General features: G+C 47.5%; 1 protein-coding gene across 2 annotated transcripts; it reads right to left on the bottom strand.

Annotated features, from left to right (window-relative positions):
* Positions 1-2,237: 2,237 nt before the first annotated feature.
* CCDC42 (coiled-coil domain containing 42) lies at positions 2,238-15,539 on the bottom strand. 2 transcript variants are annotated; one of them, XM_049861265.1, is made up of 7 exons: positions 15,457-15,539; positions 15,028-15,133; positions 14,674-14,778; positions 12,670-12,867; positions 3,700-3,921; positions 3,429-3,587; positions 2,238-2,440 (listed from the first exon to the last, which is right to left on the bottom strand). In XM_049861265.1, the coding sequence occupies exons 1-7, from the start codon at positions 15,537-15,539 to the stop codon at positions 2,363-2,365; spliced, it is 951 nt and encodes a 316-aa protein (XP_049717222.1). In that variant the 3' UTR covers positions 2,238-2,362. The 2 variants fall into 2 exon arrangements, with proteins under 2 accessions (XP_049717222.1, XP_049717223.1); XM_049861266.1 differs by lacking the exon at positions 3,700-3,921.
* Positions 15,540-20,374: the final 4,835 nt, after the last annotated feature.

Here is a 20,374-nt window from a genome sequence, read left to right as displayed (position 1 = left end):
ATAGGTCTATAATTTTCTTTTCTTTTGGTGTCTTTACCTGGTTTTGGTATCAGGGATATGGTGGCTTCGTAGAAAGAGTTTGGTAGTATTCTGTCCTTTTCTATGCTCTGAAATACCTTTACTAGTAGTTGTGTTAGCTCTTCTCTGAAAGTTTGGTAGAACTCTGCAGTGAAGCCGTCCGGGCCAGGGCTTTTTTTTGTTGGGAGTTTTTTGATTACCTTTTCAATCTCTTCATTTGCTATGGGTCTATTTAGTTGTTCTACCTCTGTTTGTGTTAGTTTAGGTAGGTAGTGTGTTTCTAGGGATTCACCCATTTCTTCTAGGTTTTCAAATTTGTTAGAGTACAATTTTTCATGGTAATCTGATATGATTCTTTTAATTTCAGTTGGGTCTGTTGTAATTTCGCCCATCTTATTTCCTGTTTGGGTTATTTGCTTCCTTTCCTGTTTTTCTTTTGTTGGTTTGGCCAGTGGTTTAAAAATTTTGTTGATTTTTTAAAAAAACTAGCTTTGGGTCTTATTAATTCTTTCAATTGTTTTTTTTCTTCTATTGCATTTAGTTCTGCTCCAATTTTTATTTGTTTTCTTCTGGTGCCTGTGGGTATCTTTTGTTGCTCTCTTTCTATTTGTTCAAGTTGTAGGGATAATTCTTTGATTTTGGCCCTTTCTTCTTTTTGGATGTGTGCATTTATTGATATAAATTGGCCTCTGAGCACTGCTTTTGCTGTGACCCAAAGGTTCTGATAGGAAGTGTTTTCATTCTCATTGGAGTCTATGAATTTCTTTATTCCATCCTTCATGTCTTCTATAATCCAGTCTTTTTTGAGCATGGTATTGTTCAGTTTCCAAGTGTTTGATTACTTTTCCCTGCTTTTCCTGTTATTGATTTCCACTTTTATGGCCTATGGTCAGAGAAGATGCTTTGTAATATTTCAACGTTTTGGATTCTGCTAAGGCTTGCTTTATGCCCTAATATGGGGTCTATGCTAGAGAATGTTCCATGTGCACTAGAAAAGAAAGTATACTTGGTTACTGTTGGGTGGAGTGTTCCGTATACGTCTACGAGGTCAAGTTGGTTGATCGTGGCATTTGGATCTTCCGTGTCTTTATTGAGCTTCTTTCTGGATGTCCTGTTCTTCACTGAAAGTGGTGTGTTGAAGCCTCCTACTATTATTGTGGAGTTATCTCAGTTTTCAATACTGATAAGAGTTTGTTTTATGTATCTTGCAGCCCTGTCATTGGGTGCATAAATATTTAATATGGTTATCTCTTCTTCGTGTATTGTCCCTTTGATCATTATATAGTGTCCTTCCTTATCCTTTATGACGGATTAGACTTTAAAGTCTATTTTGTCCTATATTAATATTGCCACTCCTGCTCTTTTTTGATTGTTGTTTGCTTGATGTATTTTTTTCTGTCCTTTGAGTGTTAGTTTGTTTGTGTCTCTAAGTCTAAGGTGTGTCTCCTGTGGGCAGCATATAGACAGATCTTGTTTTTTAATCCATTCTGCCACTCTCTGTCTCTTTATTGGTGCATTTAGTCCATTTACATTCAGTGTAATTATGGATAGGTATTAGTTTAGTGCTGTCATTTTGATGTCTTTTTTTGTGTGTTATTGACAGTTTCTTTTTCCCACTTAATTTTATGTGCTGAGTAGAGTATCTTTACATATTGTCCTTTCCTCTTATTTGTTGTTGTTAATTTTGTTTCTGCTGAGTCTCTGTTTTTTTCTTATATTTTATTTTGATGAGTAGGATAGTTTGTCTCCTTTGTGGTTACCTTATTATTTACTCCTATTTTTCTAAACTTAAACCTAACTTTTATTTCTTTGTGTCACCGTATCTAAACAAGAGTTCTTGACTCAGCAACTTTGGACACTGACTTGAGAAGCTGCCTGTATACTTCCTAGTCAGTCTTTGCGTTCAGATTAGAAACACTTTTTTTTTTTTTCAGTCTTTGAGTGGTGGAGGAAAGAGGGGTCCTAGGTATTAACTAACCCCACTCATCCATTGCCCACCAAACATTCACTAGTCCAAAGCCTAGAAAACACCACACCCTAGATTTGGTTTCTAGTCCCTGTGCAGCCTAAGTGACTAACTTTGAGAGGAGGTCCTTTTGGGGGCTTCCCCCTCATTGGCCCTCTTCCTTACAAATAAACCACCAAAAATAGAACTTGGGAGTAAACTTCTCATAAAATTTAATGTTTTCAGGGCTGGGATGGACTGAAGTGGAGGAGAAAATGGCAGGTGTTTGCCAGCAGAAAGGCACAGGCATCCTCAGTGGGCTAGGGTGACTGAGCTGCAAGCTCACCAGGCATTTATTCAGTCTCTGTCTCGGGACATTCTGGAACCATGGTCGCCTCCTTAAACCCGTATTTGCTGTTGTTCCTTCTTCTTCACCTCTGCCCAGATGTCTGACAGGTCTTGGATAAACTGCTGGATCTAGCAAGGCAAACGAACCAGAGTTAACCCCACCCAGCGAGAGGCCTCCCCCATCCCAAGACGAAGCCCCCTAGGCATAATGTGTAAGGAGTCCACTGCTCTCTTGTGACTGACTTCTTCAGGAAACCACATTCCTACACAAAATCGAATATCAGGTTTAGCAGCCTAGAAGCACTAAGTAGGTATGGAGTTGCAAATCCTAGAGGCAGATACAGTGATAGCATGAAGAAGTGACTTTAGGTGACACGTGGACATGGGATGAAATAACTTTGAATCTTAAGGTGAAAAAGTGTTTCCTTTTTAGTTTCCTTAAAGAGAAAGTGTCAGGTTAGTATTAATATGATTTTAACACTTCTCTAAACTTGCTAATTCCTCTTTTGAACGAAATAGGCCTTGAGCACAAGCCACAGTACCTGACTAGAAAGAAGTTAAAAAGGCTGTTTTGCACAGCTAATGAATTCAATAGTGGGTCCCTGCTAGTAGTAGATAGATTACCCAACAAGCAAGGTAAGCATGGGCTTACTTGTGTTTACTTACTATTCTGTGGTGCACAATTTCACTTGAAAAACAGGTGAAATCGTACACTACAGGTTAGTAAGAAAACACAAGTAAGCCCTTCGTACCTTGCTTAATGTAAGCCCGTGGGTACCTTGCTTACTGGTTGATCAGCCCCTGTGTTACTGCCCACCTTGACTGAGGCCCACAGGGTCTTAGCACTAATGCAGTGGTTCTCAAAGGGTGGAAAACAGACCCGTAGTATCACCTGGAGACTCGGTGAAAATGTAGCATCTTTGGCTCCCATCTCAGGCCTACTGAATCAGACACTGGGGGTGGGACCCAGTAATACCCTCCACTCCCCAGGTGATTCTGATGCGCGTTAAAATCTGAGGTTCACTGCTCTATCAGGTCCATTCCACCACTCACCAAATCTAGAACCTCCTAAGTTCTGCCCACTCAGTCACCCCCAGGCGCCTGCCCCTCCTCCTACCATGTCCAGCTGTTTGTGTGTGTCGTCCAGGGACACACTGGCCGTCTCCTTCAGCTGCTTGCTCACAATCTGGAAGAGGTTCAGTGTCGCCATCTTAATGGTGCCAAGCAGGAGGGTCTTCTTGGCAGCGGTGTTCTGGATGTGCGCCCAGCGAGATTCCTGGGGAAGGAACCGAACGGGGGCATGAGGGCCAGAAGTGTGGGATGGGGGTGCCGAGGAGGGCTGGCGGCCCTCACTTCCCTGGCCCCAGGATGGTTAACGAGCCCCTCACCCAGACGATGACATCGCTGCGAGCGCGGTCAAAGCGCATCTGCAGCCGTGCCAACTCATTGTTGTGCTGCAGAATCTCGTCATCCTTCTCCTCCATGTAGCGCGCCAGACGCGCCTTGGCACGCTCAATCTTCTCCTGGCCTTCCTGCGCAGACCGCATGAGGTCGTGGTGCATGCTCACCAGCGTCTTGTAGCGCGCGATCACCTCGTGGATCTCCTCAAACTGTGGCCGGAAACTTGGGTCATTGCACCGCCAAAGAGCCAGCACAGCCCACCGGCCTGGCAGGGAGGCCCCGGGCCGCGGGCAAGGAGCGAAGATTGTGAGGATGTTGGAGTCCTGCCTACGCTTCTCCTGGGTTGGTATGGGTCATGGTCTCTGTGTTGGGCAAGGTGCAACTGGGCCAGGGGCTCTCAATCTTGGCTGCATGCTAGAAGGGGGGGAGGGGGGCTTTAAAAAAAAGACACCTGTCAGGCTCCATCCCCAGAAATTTGGGTTAATAAACAGGTCTGAGGTGGCCCCTGGCATCTGAATTTTGCAAAAGTTCTCTAGGTGATCTGAAGTGCACCCAGGGGTGAGAATTGCTGATGGAGGCCATTTTGAGATGTCTTCCAAGCCAGTATGGGGGCAGTGGTGGTTTAGTGGTAGAATTCTTGCCTTCCATGTGAGAGACCCAGGTTCAATTCATAGCCAGTGCTCCTCAGGCATAGCCACCAAGCCTCTGTCAGTGCACGTTTGCCCTGGTAGTGTAGTGGTTAAGATCTGAGCTGCTCACCAAAAGGTCTAATCTACCTTCCACTCCTTGGAAACCCTATGGGGCAGTTCTACTTGTCCTATAGGGTTGCTGTGAGTCGGAATCGACTTGATGGCAATGGGTTTGGTATGGTTCCGGTTATGATGCTGAATAGTTCCAGAGAGCTTCTAGACTAAGACGACTAGGAAGAAGGCCTAGTGATCTACTTTTGAAAATTAGCCAGGGAAAACCCTAGGGATCACAAAGGTCCAATCGACAACTTATCACAGGGATGAAACAGGATTGGGCAGTGTTTTTTTCCACTGTGCATAGGGTCGCCATGAGCTAGGGGCCAACTCTACTGCAGCTAACAACAACCATCCAAGGCAATAATTATTCTATTCAACAAGAATGTACCAAGAAAAAAAAAAGAATGTACCAAGAACCACTTACAAGCCAGGGCCTGTGCTAAATGCTAGGAACACAGCAGGAGATAAGAAAGCCAGACCCTGCTTTTAGGGAGCTTACAACATAGGGAGTGGTATGGAGGGAGGGAGGACAGACAGATGAGTAAACAGGCCATTGCGACACAGAATAATAAGCCCTATCTATGACTGGGGGCTCAAACATACCAACGATTGTGCGGGTGATGCAGTACCTGGCAATATTTTGTTCTGTTATACATAAGGTCACTATGAGTTGGAGCCGACTTCATGGCAGCTTACAGCAACAATATGATTGGCAGACAGGGTTGAGCTGAGATACATGGGGTAGTACCTTGGTGCTCCTTCAAACATGGTGCTCTCTAGTATTTATTCAGCATTTACTGGTATTTATTTGGGAGAAGCTGGGGCTGGAGAGGGTCCAGCTTGCCTCCTCCAGCATAATCCAGAACTACCCTACTCTGGCCCTAAACCATAGGGCCTATTCACCAGAGCAGAAGCCCCGTAACCACCCTCTCTAGAAAGCAGTGTGAGCACCAGTGCCTGTGACTCCCACTTGCCTTCCCAGGGTTGTCAACATGCACCTCTGGCTCCAGGGGACATGCCCTGAGTGCTTTCTCCATCTCATCACATTTCCAATGACAGACTAGTGTCCCAGGACTGCCCTGCTGGTCTTTTGCCAAGTATGGCTCGGTGGGGATGGGCAGCCCGACTCAGGCTTGGAAGAGGGGGGAACAGCCATAATAGGGTTCCTGGGGGGAAAGGATGGCTAAAATGAGGTTGGAGGGTTAAATGGAAGATAGCCAGGCAAAAGCAGAGGGGGAAGGTGAGGAAGTATTACAGGTAGAGGAAACAGCATAGGTAAAGATGAATGCCACCACCACACTGTCAGTCTGTCATCCTGTGGTGGTGTGATGTTGCTCTAATGCTGGAAACTATGCCACCAATATTTCAAATACCAGCAGGGCCAACCACAGTGGGCAGGTTCCAGTGGAGTTCCAGACTAGGACAGACTAGGGAGAAAGGCCTACCAATCTACTTCTAGTAATTAGCCAATAAAACCCTTTGGACCACAACAGAATATTGTCTGATACAGTGCTGGAAGACGAACCCCCTAGGTTGGAAGGCACTAAAAACACACCGTGGCCGCAACAATGGACTCAAGTATACCAGTGATCTTGAAGATGGCTCATGACCAGGCAGCATTTCATCCTGTTATACATGAGGTTGCCACGACTTGGAGCTGACCCGGTGGCAACTAACAAAACGAGTGGGGGTGTGTGTGGCACCTTCATGATGCTAAAGGTAGTTTAGACTGAATGGCATAAGTTCAAGATGGGGAGGGAGAGATAGGCCTGGAGAAGTTAAAAAAAAAGTGTCCAGTAAACCCTGTGAAGAGTGTGGACTTCATTTATTGAAGGATTTTAAGAAGCTGAAAGATAATTTCGTATCTGCATTTCAGAAAATTCTCTCCAGACACAATGCAGCACCATGCAGGGGCTACAATGAATGAATTCGCTCAGAGCTCCCAGGAACAGGGGTACATCTCTAAAACTTAATAGAGTGTCAGAAGGACTCAGGTGCCAACTTGAAGAGGCGCCCACCGTCCAAAGACAGGGCAGTTTGAATATCAGAGTGAGAAATAAGTGCAAAGAATTGAAATGTATAAAATGTGTGAAAATCCATGAGTTCACTGTGATACTAAAAACTTTACAGGTCACTTTTGAAAACTGTAAATAGAGAAGCAAGTGTTTCACAAGCTTCTTCCTTAAGGCCCACACAGTAATCAAACAGGTGGTGAAGGAAAGAGTCTCTTTCTAGAGGCCTTTTCCGGACAGTAGTACTCCAGCTAATAAAAGAAGGAAGAATGATGGAGTATTTCTAGCACCCTCTAGAAGGTCCTCTCCCCCTTCCATCAATGTCCCTTACCACCACCACCAAGTAAACCACTTTTCTCCTGTCTGTCACAATAGGTTAATTTAACTTGTTTTTAATTGTAAATAGGACACTATGTCATCTTTTGTGGCTGGCTTCTTTTGCTCAGCATAATGTCTGTGACACTGAAGAACCATATCAACCAAATAGAGTGTGCAGACCGCATCTGGACCCTGATTGGAACAAACAAACTGTACAAAAAGCATTTATGAGATAATTGGGGACATTTTAACATTGACTGAATATTTGATATTAAGGAATTGCTGTTAGCTTTTTAGCTAACTGTGATAATGGCATTGTGATTATGTCTAAAAAGAGCCCTTAACTTTTAGAAATGCATACTGAAATACTTATGGATATCATTTGCTTCCGAATGGCGGAGGTGGGAAAGTGTGGGGATACGAGTTGATAATTGTTGGAACTAGGTGATGAGCAATGGATATTCATTAGAGATTCTCTCTATACTTTTGTATGTGTTTCCAATTTTCCACAATAAAAAGGTTTTTTAAAAAAACTGTATCGTTGATAGGAAAAAGCAAGTGGCAGGAGAACATGTGTAACACTATTTACAGTTTATGGACATGGTGGAGCCCTGGAGGTGCAGTGGTTAAGCGTTCGGCTGCCAACCAAAATGTCGGCAGTTCGAATTCACCAGGCACTCCTTGGAAACCCTAGGGGGCAGTTCTACTCTGCCCTGTAGGGTCGCTGTGAGTCAGAATCGACTCGACGGCAACAGGTATGGTTTAATTTGGATATGGTTAATGCACTCAGCAACCCACTGAAAGGTTGGAAGTTTGAGTCCACCTGGAGGCACCTCAGAAGAAAGGCCTGGCAATCAACTTCTGAAAAAAATCAGTCAATGAAAACTTTATGGAGCACAGTTCTGCTCTGACACACATGGGGTCGCCATGAGTCGGAGTTGATTCGACGGCAACTGGTAATATGTTGCAAAAGAATAAAAACAAGCTTGAGAATGAGAAATTTGAAGATCAGGGTACCGATTAACTCTGAGGAAAGGGAAAGAAGAATGAGATTTCGAAGGAGCACAAAAGGGCCTTCAACTACCTGTAGTGTTTTATTTCTTAAGAAAAAAAAAAAGAATCCAGGGCAAATAGGGAAAAGATCTGACAAAGCTGTGTGGTGAGTACTTGGATGCTGCCATGTATTTCCTGTGCTTAAAATAATCTGGTAAGAATGGAGAGAGAGAGAGAGAGGAAGGAAGGATGGGAAGGAGGAGGAAGAGGAGAGGGAGACGGGGAGGGAAGGAGGAGGAGAGAGAGGAAGGGAAGGAGGGAGAGAGGAATGAAGGAAGAAAGGAAAGAAGAGGCAAGGAAAAAAAGGAAAGAAGAAAGATCACGTTGGCTGTAGGCCGCCAAACAGGCTGTCCAGAAATAACACAAAGTTGAACTCCGGGTGAGGTACACTGGTAGTCTGGATGAGGGCAGGGGCAGGGGATGGATTCCAGAAATACCTCAGAGGCAGAACAGATTAGATCTGGAGATTGATGGCTGTGGGGAGTGAGCCAGAGGAGAGCCCAGGCTGAGGCCTGAGTTGGGCGGGCTGTGAGTGGGTGGCCGTGCCATTCCCCAGCCCAGGGCACATCAGCACGAGGGCTGGCCTGGGGGTGGGAGGAAGCAGATGAGTTGGGGTGTGGTCGCAAGGAGATAGATACAGTGGCCTGAAGCTTAGGAGAAAGATGCTGGCCAGAGATATATCCAGGTTCTTCAGTTCTAAGATATAATTGTGCTATCTCTGAATTTGAGACATACCATATTGTTTATCTGCTTCTTTAATAGGGTAAAAACCAGCTGCCACTGAGTCAGTTCTGTCTCATGGTGGCCCTAGGTGTTGCAGAGTAGAACTGTGCATGGGTTTTTTCACGGCTGCAATCTTTCAGAAAGCAGATCACCAAGCCTTTCTTTGAAGGTGCCTCTGGGTGGGTTCGAACTGCCAACCTTTTGATTAGCAGGGCGACACTTAACTGTCTGCACCACCTTGGGAATCCTTTTTAATACGGTAACCTTCCCTAACTTTTTGTTGTTCTTGGGTGCCCTCAAGTTGATTCTGACTCATAACGACCCCAAGTGACAGAGTAGAACTGCCCTACACGGTTTTCTTGGCTGTAATCTTTATGGAAGTAGATTGTTAGGTGTTCCTTGCACGAAGCCGCTGGGTGGGTTCGACTCACCAACCTTTGAGTTACCAGCCAAGCTCTTAACCGTTTTTGCCACCAAAGCTTCTTTTCCTAACTACCCTCCAAATAAAAAACCACGCCAATATTAAATCAACTATTCGTAAAGATTACAGCCGAGAAAACCCTATGGAGCAGTTCTACTCTGTAACACATGGGGTCGCCATGAGTTGGAATCAACTCAACGGCAATGGGTTTGGTTTTTTTGGTGGGGAGGGGTTAGTACCTTAGAATGCAGGAAATAACACAGATTTGGGACTCCTGCAGAAATAAATTAGATGAGTGGTTCTATACAAGTGTCACTGGGTACTATGGATTGAATTGTATCCCCCTCCAAATATGTGTTGGAATTCTAACCCCTACACCTGTGGATGTGAACCTGTTTGGAAATAGGGCTTTCTTTGTTGTGTTAATTAGGCCCACCCAAGGGGGTTTTAAATCTAATCACTTCTGAGTTATAAAAAGGGCAGATGAGACACAGAGATGGCACGCAGGGGGCAGGGGGAAGACAGATGTCATGTGAGAATCATGTACAAGCCAAGGTACCATGGAACACCTGGGACCACCTACAATGCGCACATTGACATGGCCGAGACCCAATATGGACTTTCGGTCTCCAGAACTGTGAGAAAATCAATTTCTGTTCCTGAAAGCCACTCACTTATGGTATTTGTCTTACAGCAGCACTAGGTAACTAAGACACCAAGGGACTTTAAAAGCTGTACATTTGTGTCTCTCCACACCCCGCATGGGGATATACCCCACCATGGCTGGGGACCCGCCACAGGGAGCCACAGCTGCTGCTGGCCACACCCCTCAGGGTGTCTGAGTGGGAGGACGAGGTGGGTAGCCATGGACGTGGGTGACCCCAGAATTACCAGGGAAAAGTGGGGGGTCTGCAACAAAGACCCAAAGAACACAGGGTTTCAGATGGCCGAGGAAGAGGAGCCCCGGAGAACACTGAGTGGGAGGGGCCAGAGGGATGAGGGCAGTAATGGCGTGAGGTGACACAGAGGTGGGGCTAAGGTGTTTCCAGGAGGAGCCTGAACAGTGTCACATGCTGCCATGCTGGAGGGGCGGATGAGGGCGGAGAGTCCCTGCAGCCCTGGCCTCAAGGTGACCTTCAGATGAGCAGTTTTCAGTGACATGGCGGCGCCCACAGGGGAGTGAGAAAAAGCCAAGGCTCTGCCACTGACAAGCTGGGAGACCCTGAGCAGGTCACCCAACCTCCCTGAGCCTCTCTGCCAGCTAATGAGAAGGCTGAATGAAGTTATTCGAGGGACACCCTGAGCCCAGTGCCCAGCACATGCTGCATAGTCAAACCAGAGAGGCTTTTCACTCTGTGGTAAATCAAAACCAAACCAAACCCATTGCCGTCAAGTCGATTCTGACTCATAGCGACCCATAGGCTTTCCAAGGAGTGGCTGGTGGATTCAGACTGCTGACCTTTTGGTTAGCAGCCAAACTCTTAACCACTGCGCCACCAGGGCTCCCTGCTCTGCACTCGGTTGGGCGTTTACCCAGTTTCTCTCCCTTCCTCTCCGCATTTTATTCTCAAGTAAGCCAAAGACACTGGGGGAGGAGAGGAAGCAGGGACAGCTGGAGGCCTGGTCTAAAAGCTTGTCTTTGTTGCTCTAAGACTTCATTCCCGCAGCAGACACACACACACACAGAAGACAGACAGTCATAGACACAAACCTAGATCTAAACACAGAACTTACACTCACACAGACATTTACATAGACATGACTTACACGGACACACAAAGACAGACCACCAGGCCCCAATCCCTAAGAAACAAGCCCCACCCCATGAGGCAGTCTCTTCCCAGTCTCCTCTCTGTCCCTCTGTCCTAACCTCTTCTGAGCTGGCTGCTCTCTGGGAGGGAGATAAAGCACACAGCACCAACCTTTTGCAAACTGTGGCATGGCCTCACTGTGAGAGTGGTGAGGGCCCTGAAGGAGGATGGATAAGGGTGATGGCACAGGAGACAGCGAAGGTGTGGTCACAGAGGCACCCAAGGGCGAGTGAGCACCTGGAGAGGTGGGCAGCCAGCAGTGGCTAATGCCAGGCTAAGGACAGAAATGAGTCCCGCAGGTCTGGTCACGGGTGACTTTGGGGAGGGTGGCAGAAGCCAGACTGTACTGGTGAAGGAATAAGTAGGAAGTGAAGCTGTGGAGACTGTCAGTGTAGACAACTCCTTCTGGGGACTTGGCTATAGGGTCAGGAAAGCTGGGACAGCAACCAGGGAGGGCTGCTGGGTCTTAGAACAGTGCAGATTCTAAATACAAATTTGGGGAGCAAATGAATTTTAAAAAATGGGGTGGGGCAGAGGACAAAGGGTTTCCTCATGTGTAAAATGGAGATGCTACCTCATAGGGCTATTGTGAGGAGCAAATGTATACACCTATGTAAGTTCACCAGGAGCCCTGGTGGCACAGTTGTTAAGAGCTACAGCGGCTAACCAAAATGTCAGCAGTTTGAATCCACCAGTCGCTCCTTGGAAACCGTATGGGGCAGTTCTACTCTGTCCTATAGGGTTGCTATGAGTTGGAATTGACTCAACAGCGATGGGTATGTAAGTTCTTAGAACAGCACCTGGTACGCAGTAAGTGCTATTTAATGGTTAGCAAAAAATAAAATAAGATAAAAAGCATTGGGTGGTGTTGGAGGCTTCCTAATAACAAAATCCAAACCTGTTGCTGTCAAGCCAATTTCGCCTCATGGCAACCCCAGGTGTGTCAGAGTAGATCTGCGCTCCATAGGGTTTTCAAGACTGTGAACCTTTCGGAAGCAGATCACCAGGCCTTTCTTCTAAGGTGCCCCTGGGTGCGTTCAAACCACCGTCCTTTCAGTTGGTAGTTGAGCACTTAACTATTTCTGCCACTCAGGGACTCAAAACTTTTCACAAGCTTTCTGATGAATACCCAGCCCAGGGCAGCAGCCTCTCTTCATCTTTTTAAGCCTCACCCTGTGGAACAAAAGCTTCTCTGGAAAAAAAATCCACAGGAATATCCAGGGCCTTCCAACCACTAGATATGAGCTCATGGTAGATAGAATATTCTGGAAAGGGAGAGGGGGCAAGTGATGTCTCTGCTCTAGATCAAGGCTGGAGGCTCTGTAGACTCTCACTGCTCCTTGGGTTCAAGAGGGGAGGGAGCCCCGCTCACTGTGGAGACTCCATTTTGCCTTGTGAGTGTGTGTGTCAAGGGCAGTAGGTGTTCTCAGGGTCTGTGTCTTGAGGAGAGAGTGTCTGCATGGATCAGGTAGGCATGATTGGGCCCCATGGGCACAAACCCCAACATTCTGAGGGCACCAGGCACTAGAATCTAAGGCCTCTTTCCAGCACCCCTCCAGGGTGATCATCACTGCAGAGCCCCCAAAACCATTGTTGTCACGTCGATTCCAACTCATAGTGACCCTAAAGAACAGAGTAGAACTGCCCCATAGAGTTTGCAAGGAGCACCTAGTGCATTTGAACTGCTGACCTTTTGGTTGTCAGCTGTAGCACTTAACCACTACATCACCAGGGTTTCCCACAGAGCCCCCAGGAGCTCCTAAATCCCAGCTAGCTCAGGCTGAAATGCCACCCATAGCCCCACACTCTGGGGAAGGGGAGGTGCGGCTGAGGTGGGCACCAAGGCTCTTCCCCACTCGACCCCAGGACTCACCTCAGAGTTCTCTACCACCCTCTCCAGGTACTTGTTGAAGATGGAGTAGTCCTGCAGCTTGCAGCTCAGCCGCTGGTGCTCCAGCCGCAGAGCTGCCATCTCCTGCTTGGCCTTGGCCAACTCCCGCATGCGCTGCCTCTTGAGTTCTCGCTCCTTGTTGGCTTTCTTCAGGGCGCGGATCCGCTTCTGGTCATTCTCCTGGGGCCGGAGCAGGGGCACCAGTCAGAACTGCCAGTGGCTGGAGGGGCCCTCAGCCCCCTGGTGCCCTCGCAAGGCCGGTTGGCTGAGTTCTGGACACTCTGAGGATGGGCAGGGAAGGCTGGGCCGCCCACTGGGAGAGGAGGCACACAGGAAAAGGGTCTACAAACTTATCTGCAGCTAGTTGACGGGGTTTCTGTGGAGTGAGTTGGGGTTCAGAAGGCTGTGAGGGGGGAGGTTTAGACCCAAGTTAAGAGGTGGCCTTGGGAAATGATTCTGATTCTGTGGGAGGAGTTCCAGACTTCAGGGGGCCAAATGCGGAGGCCCACGTCTCAGTCTCTGGAGACAGCTCAACCCTGGGGAAGGGTGAGACGGCCCGGAAGTGGACTTTCCAGAAGCAAACCTTCTGACAAAGCTTCCCCTGTTTCTGTTCTTAGTGGTGGACGTTTGTCATGGGGTAAATTCCTGGGCCCATAGCTGGGAGGCCCGAATGTTCTCCCAACTTTGGTGCCTCAGTTTTTCCAACTATATAAATGAAAGGCAGTGGCCCTTCTTTTTCTTCCAAAAGCTGAGGTAGCAGCCCTTGAACTACAGGGAGATGAGGCAGACAATGGGCCTGGTCCAGGGGACCGGAGGGGATAAGGCATTCCAGGGAGCATGTTCCTAGGGGCTCAGACTGGCACCAGGCCAGGGCTGGAGAAGATGGCATAGGCAATTTGACACCCAAAATGACATGAGGCTCAGCTACTGCAATGTGTCCAGTCCTGCCTTCTCCTTCCTACGGCCAAACCCTCCCTCCAAGATGTAGGAGGCAAACCCACCCCTCTCCCAGCACTTGTGTGGCCCTTTCCTCCCTGGGGCCCTGTTGATTCCCCATGGGTGGCATGTGTGGTCCCAGCATTTGGATGGCATGAAGGAAGGTGCTCAGGGGTTTGTTCTCTGCTCCCTAAGCCCAGGAGAGGACAAGGGCCCTAAGCCAATGGTTTTCAAATCCGACTGTACATCTGTAACCCCTGGAGAGCTTGGTAAAAATACAGATGCCTGGGACTGACCTCACGCCTGCTGAAAGCAAGGAGAGAAGAGAGTCCAGGCGTCTGTAACAAACTCTCAGGGACCTCAGTGCTGCTGGTCCTCTAGTAGCCATCTGGAGGACCCCTCACCCCCAAATCTCCTGCTGCTCCAACCACTCCATGAGCTTTTTTCTGGTCAGTAAAAGGACTGGCCCCCAGTCAGCCAGCTTCTTTTCCTGTCTGGTTTAGGCACAAGCATGGTGGAAGATGCTTAAGAGTAGGCTCCTCTATGGCCAAGGGCAGCAACGAGCCCCTGGAGCTGGGCCAGGCCCTTAAGGGTTTGATAAGTGCTGGCTGGACTTTAAGATGACTAAATCCCTCCTCTAAGGACCCATTGAGAGGGGTTGTCTGGGAGTGAACTCTGGTGCCTGCTCCTCTGACCATTTCCTGTCTGGACCTTCAGTGCAAGGATGGGTCCTGTCTTATTCATCTTTGTATTCCCAAGGGCCCAGCCCTGATTCTGATATATTCATTCATTTGTTCATTCACTAGGTACTGGCAAGGAAACAGGAAACAGCAATCTAGAAGGGGCAGGTAAACAGGAAATTCCAAACAGAGCTGTAAATGAGGGATTGGAAGGGGGAAAGCATCAGGATTGCTGGAGTACAGCCAGCCATTGAACCCAGGGAGAGAAGGTCAGCAAAAGCTAGGGGGATGAGGAGGGAGGGAAGGCAGTTTGCTGGACAGCAGAGTGTGAGTCCCACTGGCTGCCACAGTAGGTCACACCGCTACCTACCTGGATGAATTGCTCAAACTTCTGGATGTGGGCCGTCAGCTGGGCCTCCTTGATGCCCAGCTCCTCCCAGCGCAGGTTCAAGGCCTCCATCCTGCGTTTAAATGTCTGCGGGTGGGGAAAGGAGAGTGGTCAAGAGGGCCTCAGACATGTGTACTGAGGAAGGTCCCAGCATCCCCTGCCCAGAACTGCTATTCCCATGCCCGGAAGGGTTCATAGGAGACCTCTCCCTCTCTGTCCCATGGCTGGCTTGGAGCAGAGCACCCCAGGACAACAATAGCACCAGAGACTCGGATCATTTTTCTTCTCCCCAGAGGGAAGAGACATGCACCCCAGCACCCTGTCCCCTTGGCCCACCTCCTTCTTCTGCTCCATAGCATGGTGCATGATCTTGGCCTCCTTTTTCTTCTCCAGCAGCCGGATGGATGGGGACTCCGACTGCTCCTCAGTGGAGGGGAACTTCCTGCCCAAGACACCGGCAAGAGGGGCCTGTGGGCTCTGGGTGCCTGAGGCAGGTTGGGGCTGGGCAGTAACCAGTGGAGAGAGATACCCATGGGGAGGGAAGGGGGTGTCTCCCCTACCTGAGTGAAAGGTCTGGGGTGTGGAGAAGAGAGAGGCGTGCTCATTTGGAGAGTGAGCTGAGGCAGGGTGATGGGGGGATTGGTGTCAGGGTGATCTGGAGCCCTGGGTTATAGGAGGAGGCGGGGACAGGCTGGGAGCAGGAAGGTGAGGCATAGGTCGGTGGTCTAAGGCACAGAGAGATGGGGCGGGCTCTCAGACACTCACTGCAGCAGTTGCAGCAGCCGCTCCCCATACTGCAGCCGGAAGTACTCGGCCAGATCTTCCTCTTCCATGATTCCCAGGCTCATGGCTGCGGTGCCCTCACGGCCCAGTCAGCTGGGTCCTCACAGTGAAATAGTGGGTGGCGGATCCCAAGGGGTGGTGGCTGGGCTCTGGTTTCTTCTCTTCTCCTGCTTTCAGAGTCCCACAGGGGCGGTAGGTATTTGAGAGACTCTGCCCAAGATAGCTGGAGACAGAATCCCTGGCTCAGATGATGTGTTGTGGGGGGTGATGTGAGGTTCTGGTTACCTAGCAACAGGCTGCTTGGTTCTGTGGACTACACGCAGAACTCGTGCTTAGCCCTCTGCCTCCTGGCCTCATGTTTGCTGGGGTCCTGCTCCTTACTCCTGCCCTTACCCCTCGGGAACTCTGGGAGGAAGTTAGGCCTCAGTAGGTACTGCCGTGGTGCCCAGGCCTGGGAGGCAGGGCCGGGGTGTCCTGGCTGAGAAATGGGATTGTCCTTTTGAGGGACCCCTGCTCCTAGGCCTCCCGCCCAGGTTCAGGTGAGCCTTTGACAGATAGCAAATAAGAAAGGAAAGAAGAAGAGGTGCTTAGCTGAGGTAGGGGTGAGGGTGGACAGAGAAACATGGGCCTTTGGGGATGTGCAGGAGAGGGGCTGGAGATTCCTGAAGGTGGGAGGAGGCCTGAGGTTGACAACTAGCTAGTGGGTGAAGGATGTGTGTGCGGTCTAGATGTGTGAGGCTATGCAAGAAGCCTGGGACTGAAGAGATATGGCCAACAAGGGTGTGGAGGAGGGGGCAAGAGATTCGGGACCAGTGCCTCATTTTGAAGTTCTTAGATTATTAAATTTTGGAGACATGTCGAAGCAGGGTTATGAATATTTCACACATCAAATGTTTTCTTTGTGATGGCTGCCTTCCTCGACCCTGTCAGGGTAAATGCATGCACTCATATGGCCGTGAGGCTCAGCGTCTAGATTTGAGACCCGGCGTGTGGGGCAGGCGCCCTGGGTCTCCGTGGCAGACCCCGGCTGGGAGGTTCAGGCCGGCCCTCCGCTGGCTCCTGCCCGCGGACAGGCTCCCAAGCTCCCTCGATGCTCTCGCGCGGCTTCCTCTGCCCCACGCGGGCCACGCGTCCTGGCTCTGCTCTCTGTCTGGAAGGGAAGCCCATGTGGGGTGGGGGTCTCGAACCCGTCGTGAAGGGAGCTCAGCAACCGCCCTCTCAGCGGCATTGCTGGTCCTCTGGCGCCCCCTGCTGGCCACCCGCCCGTGGGGAGGAAAAGACGTGCTGGAGGGGCGCTGCCCACCCCCCACCCTCCTCCTTTCCATCCTCCCCTCAACCTCCTCCCCAGAATAGACCGCTTAGTGGGGATTTCTGAGGCCAGAAGCACAAGCCCGGTCGCTTTCAGTCAGCCTGGCGGGCTCAGGAGAGACAGCAGGACAGCCCCCCTCCCACCCAGAACACCCACCCCCCACAAACCCCTAAACCAGAGATGGCTTCTCCACCCGGGGCGCCCTAGAGAGTCAGAACCAGTAGGGTAAGAGCAACGACGGCAATAAGAACCGTAAACTCTTTGAAGAGTACGTTTCTCTGATCGTTTGTCCCCAGAGCCTGGCACAATTCTGACCCATGAAGGTGCGCACTTAACATCTGAATAAATGATAGTAACAGAACTAACAGTACTAACCCCACTAATTGACTTAATTCTTAAAACAACCTCCTCAAGGTAGGTACTGTTATTATCTTCATCTCCATTTATGGATGAGAAGATGGATGCTCAGAGAGGTTAAGTACCTTGCCCACTGTCATCCCGCTCAGAAGGCATGTTGCTGGGTGAAGGCACCCAGGGTGTCAACCAAGGGCAAGCTGTTGGTGATGTGTAATATGTTAGATTTTGGGCACTGGGAACACAAGTGTTCATTACATTATTCTTTACACCTTTCCCTATGTCTCAAATATCTCATAATAAATTAAAAAAAAATCTTTGCATCTGCCCCCATGGTAGTTAGTTATTTTTGTCATACTCAAGATTTGCTGATTCTCCTCCAAACCTTGTTTTAACCAGTGTCTTTCTCTTTCTCTTGTGTATCTCCCTCAACATCCTCCCCTTCTCCTAGTTCCCTGAAACTTGATTGACACTCCACTTTCTCAACCTGACATCCATTCTTGCTAATAACTGTCTCTTGGTGGGTATTCCCTCATGTGCCTCTTTATTTCCTTGGTAACTCTGTAGTCTTAAAATATCTCGGTATATTTTATGTCACTTCATTTGCCACACAGAACCACAGAATTTTAAAGTTAGAACAACTTGAGATCGTTTATTTCAAATGTCTCCTTTATAGAAGAAAAAAAAATGGAGGCTTGAAGATTATGCTTCATCTGCAGACTAAGAAAAGCCACAATTAAAAATGAGGTGAACTTCAGGTTTCCCACAAGATTGCAGATCAGGGCTTCTGTCCCTGGAGATTCTGTAGAACTGAGAGAGGTGGATGGCTAACCAAACGGAACACAAAAACTGTGAGGAAACCCTAGGGAGGCAGAAAGTGGTGGGATGTGGTTGTGTGTGTGTGTGTGTGTGTGTGTGAGAAATGGCAGTCCAGAACAGAAGAGGGCTAAGTACCAGGGATGGTGGATAGCTCATGGCATTTTCTCTTCTGCACATTGCCCTGGGAAGCTCACTGTACAGCTTGCAGCATCATCCCAGTGACAACTTAGTGTCAGCCCAGAGTGGTGGGGTGAGGAGGGGGCAGCACTGGAGCAGACACAAATGCACTCAGGCTGGATAATCCTGAGTGGTCCCTCTTTCATGGGCAGGCAGTTGCAACAGAGGGAGGCAGCCCCTAGAAAAGAACCATGTCTGGGGGGAAGGTTCTGGAAGGTTTACAGAGGAACAGTATTGCCTGGTCAAGGGAGGCAAAACAGGAGTGGGTGATCTTGGACTGCAACACCAGAGGCTGTCTGAATACATACATATGCAGAACAGGGCAGGGAGGCCATTTAACATTCCAGGGACAGTTCAAGGTAGTTGGTAGAACGTAGTCTCAAGCACACATGAGCTCATGAGGAAAAACAATGAGATGTCTGAGGGGGGCAACCTTTATAAAAGATAACAGACTGAACAACCTGTCCAAAGGAAACAGAACCAACAGATCAATAGAATAAGAATTTAAAATAAACATAACAAATATCCTCAAAGAGATGAGGGAGGATGTTGGGAACATGAAGAGAAGCAAGCGTGAATGGAGAAGAACGAATTGAATGGAAAGCTGAGTGGACGACAGAACTCAATGGATGCTTTAAATGGCAGGATGGATACAATTAAAGAACAATTAATGAATAGAAGACCATCTTTAAGAACTCTTCCAGAAGGCTTCAGGAGGAGATAAAGAATAAAAGCTAAGGTCCAGAGGATTGAAATAAAAATGTCAAATCTAAATAATAATAGGAATTTCATAAGGAAAAACAAATGGAGGGTATGAAAGAGGAGACTTGAGATTGAAATTCTTATATCTAAGGAGACAAACAAAAAACACATCTAAATATATACAGTGAAATTTAAGAATATCAGAGATAAATAGAAAAGTATTTTAAATATGGTGTTTTAAACAGATAATCTATCCTCGTGGTTCAAAAATTCAAAGAAAGTGTGTACAGTGAAAAGCCTCATCACTATCCCTTCTTTCAACCACCCAGTTCTCACACCTTTCCCACGAATAACTGTTTTTATGCATTTTCTGGAGTTTCTTTATGCAAATGCAGGCAGATAGGAATATGTTCTTATTTTTTACTCTTTCTACACAAAAGAGCATACAAACAATGTTTTGCTCCTTATTTTTTTAACTTAATAATATATATTAGAGATCTTGCCATATCAATATATTAAAAGTCTCCTCATTCTTTTAATTGCATTATGTTCCATTATGTGGATATTCTGTAATTTAATTAATTGGTCTCTTATTGATGGATATTTCGGTTATTTCCAATTTTTTGCAGTATATAACCTTGTATACATATCATTTCACATATCATTTCACATATGGGCAGGATAAATTCCAAGAAGTGGGATTTCTGGATCAATCCATTTGTATTTCTTTTTCTATGAATTGTCTCTCTAACTTCCTTTGTCCACCAATCTACTAGGTTGGTTGGCTGTTTTCTTATAGATTTATAAGAGTTCATTATTTATTAGAAAGGAGTTGCAAATACTTTTCCCAGTTATTTTATTGGTCTTTTGACTTAAGGCGTTTTTTTTTTTTTTTTCTTGTAGAATTTTTTAATTTTTATGTAGTCAGATGCCTTAATCTTTTCTTTTATAGCATCTGGATTTTGAGTCATAGTTAGAGAAGGTTTCCATATCACAACATTATTAAGGAGTCTTCCCATGTTTTTTTCAAATCCCTTTAGGGTTTCGTGTTTTACATTTTTATTTTTGAGCTGTATGGTGTTTACCATAGTATGGATCAAACTTTTTTTTTCCCTCCCTTCTGATGACTGCCTAGCTGTCCCTAAGCCATTTATGGACTAGTGCTGCTTTTCCCCATGGACACTCTCTGTTCAGTTGACCTGTCTGTCCACACACCTTTACTACTGAGGCTTTACGTGTGTTTTTATATGTTTCAGGGATAGTCCTCTCTCAGTGTGCTTCTTTTCCAGAAGCTTCTTGGCTATTCTAGTTTATTTTCTCAGATCAACTTTAGGATCGGATTTTCTAGTTCCAAAGAACACAACTAACTAAACAATAAAACCCAGTTAGTATACTTACTGAGATTGCACTAAATGTATAGAGACAATTGACATCTTTGTGATGTCAAACCTACCTACAAAAAAAAGGTACTTTTTCATTTGCTCAACTCTTCTTTTTTATCCTTCAGTTTTCTTCACACAGTTGTCCCTCTGTGTCTGC

The sequence above is a fragment of the Elephas maximus genome, chromosome 19 (genome assembly GCF_024166365.1).
Source record: "Elephas maximus indicus isolate mEleMax1 chromosome 19, mEleMax1 primary haplotype, whole genome shotgun sequence".
In the NCBI taxonomy this organism is placed as follows: domain Eukaryota; kingdom Metazoa; phylum Chordata; class Mammalia; order Proboscidea; family Elephantidae; genus Elephas; species Elephas maximus.
This window is presented reverse-complemented; position numbering and strand designations above follow the sequence as displayed.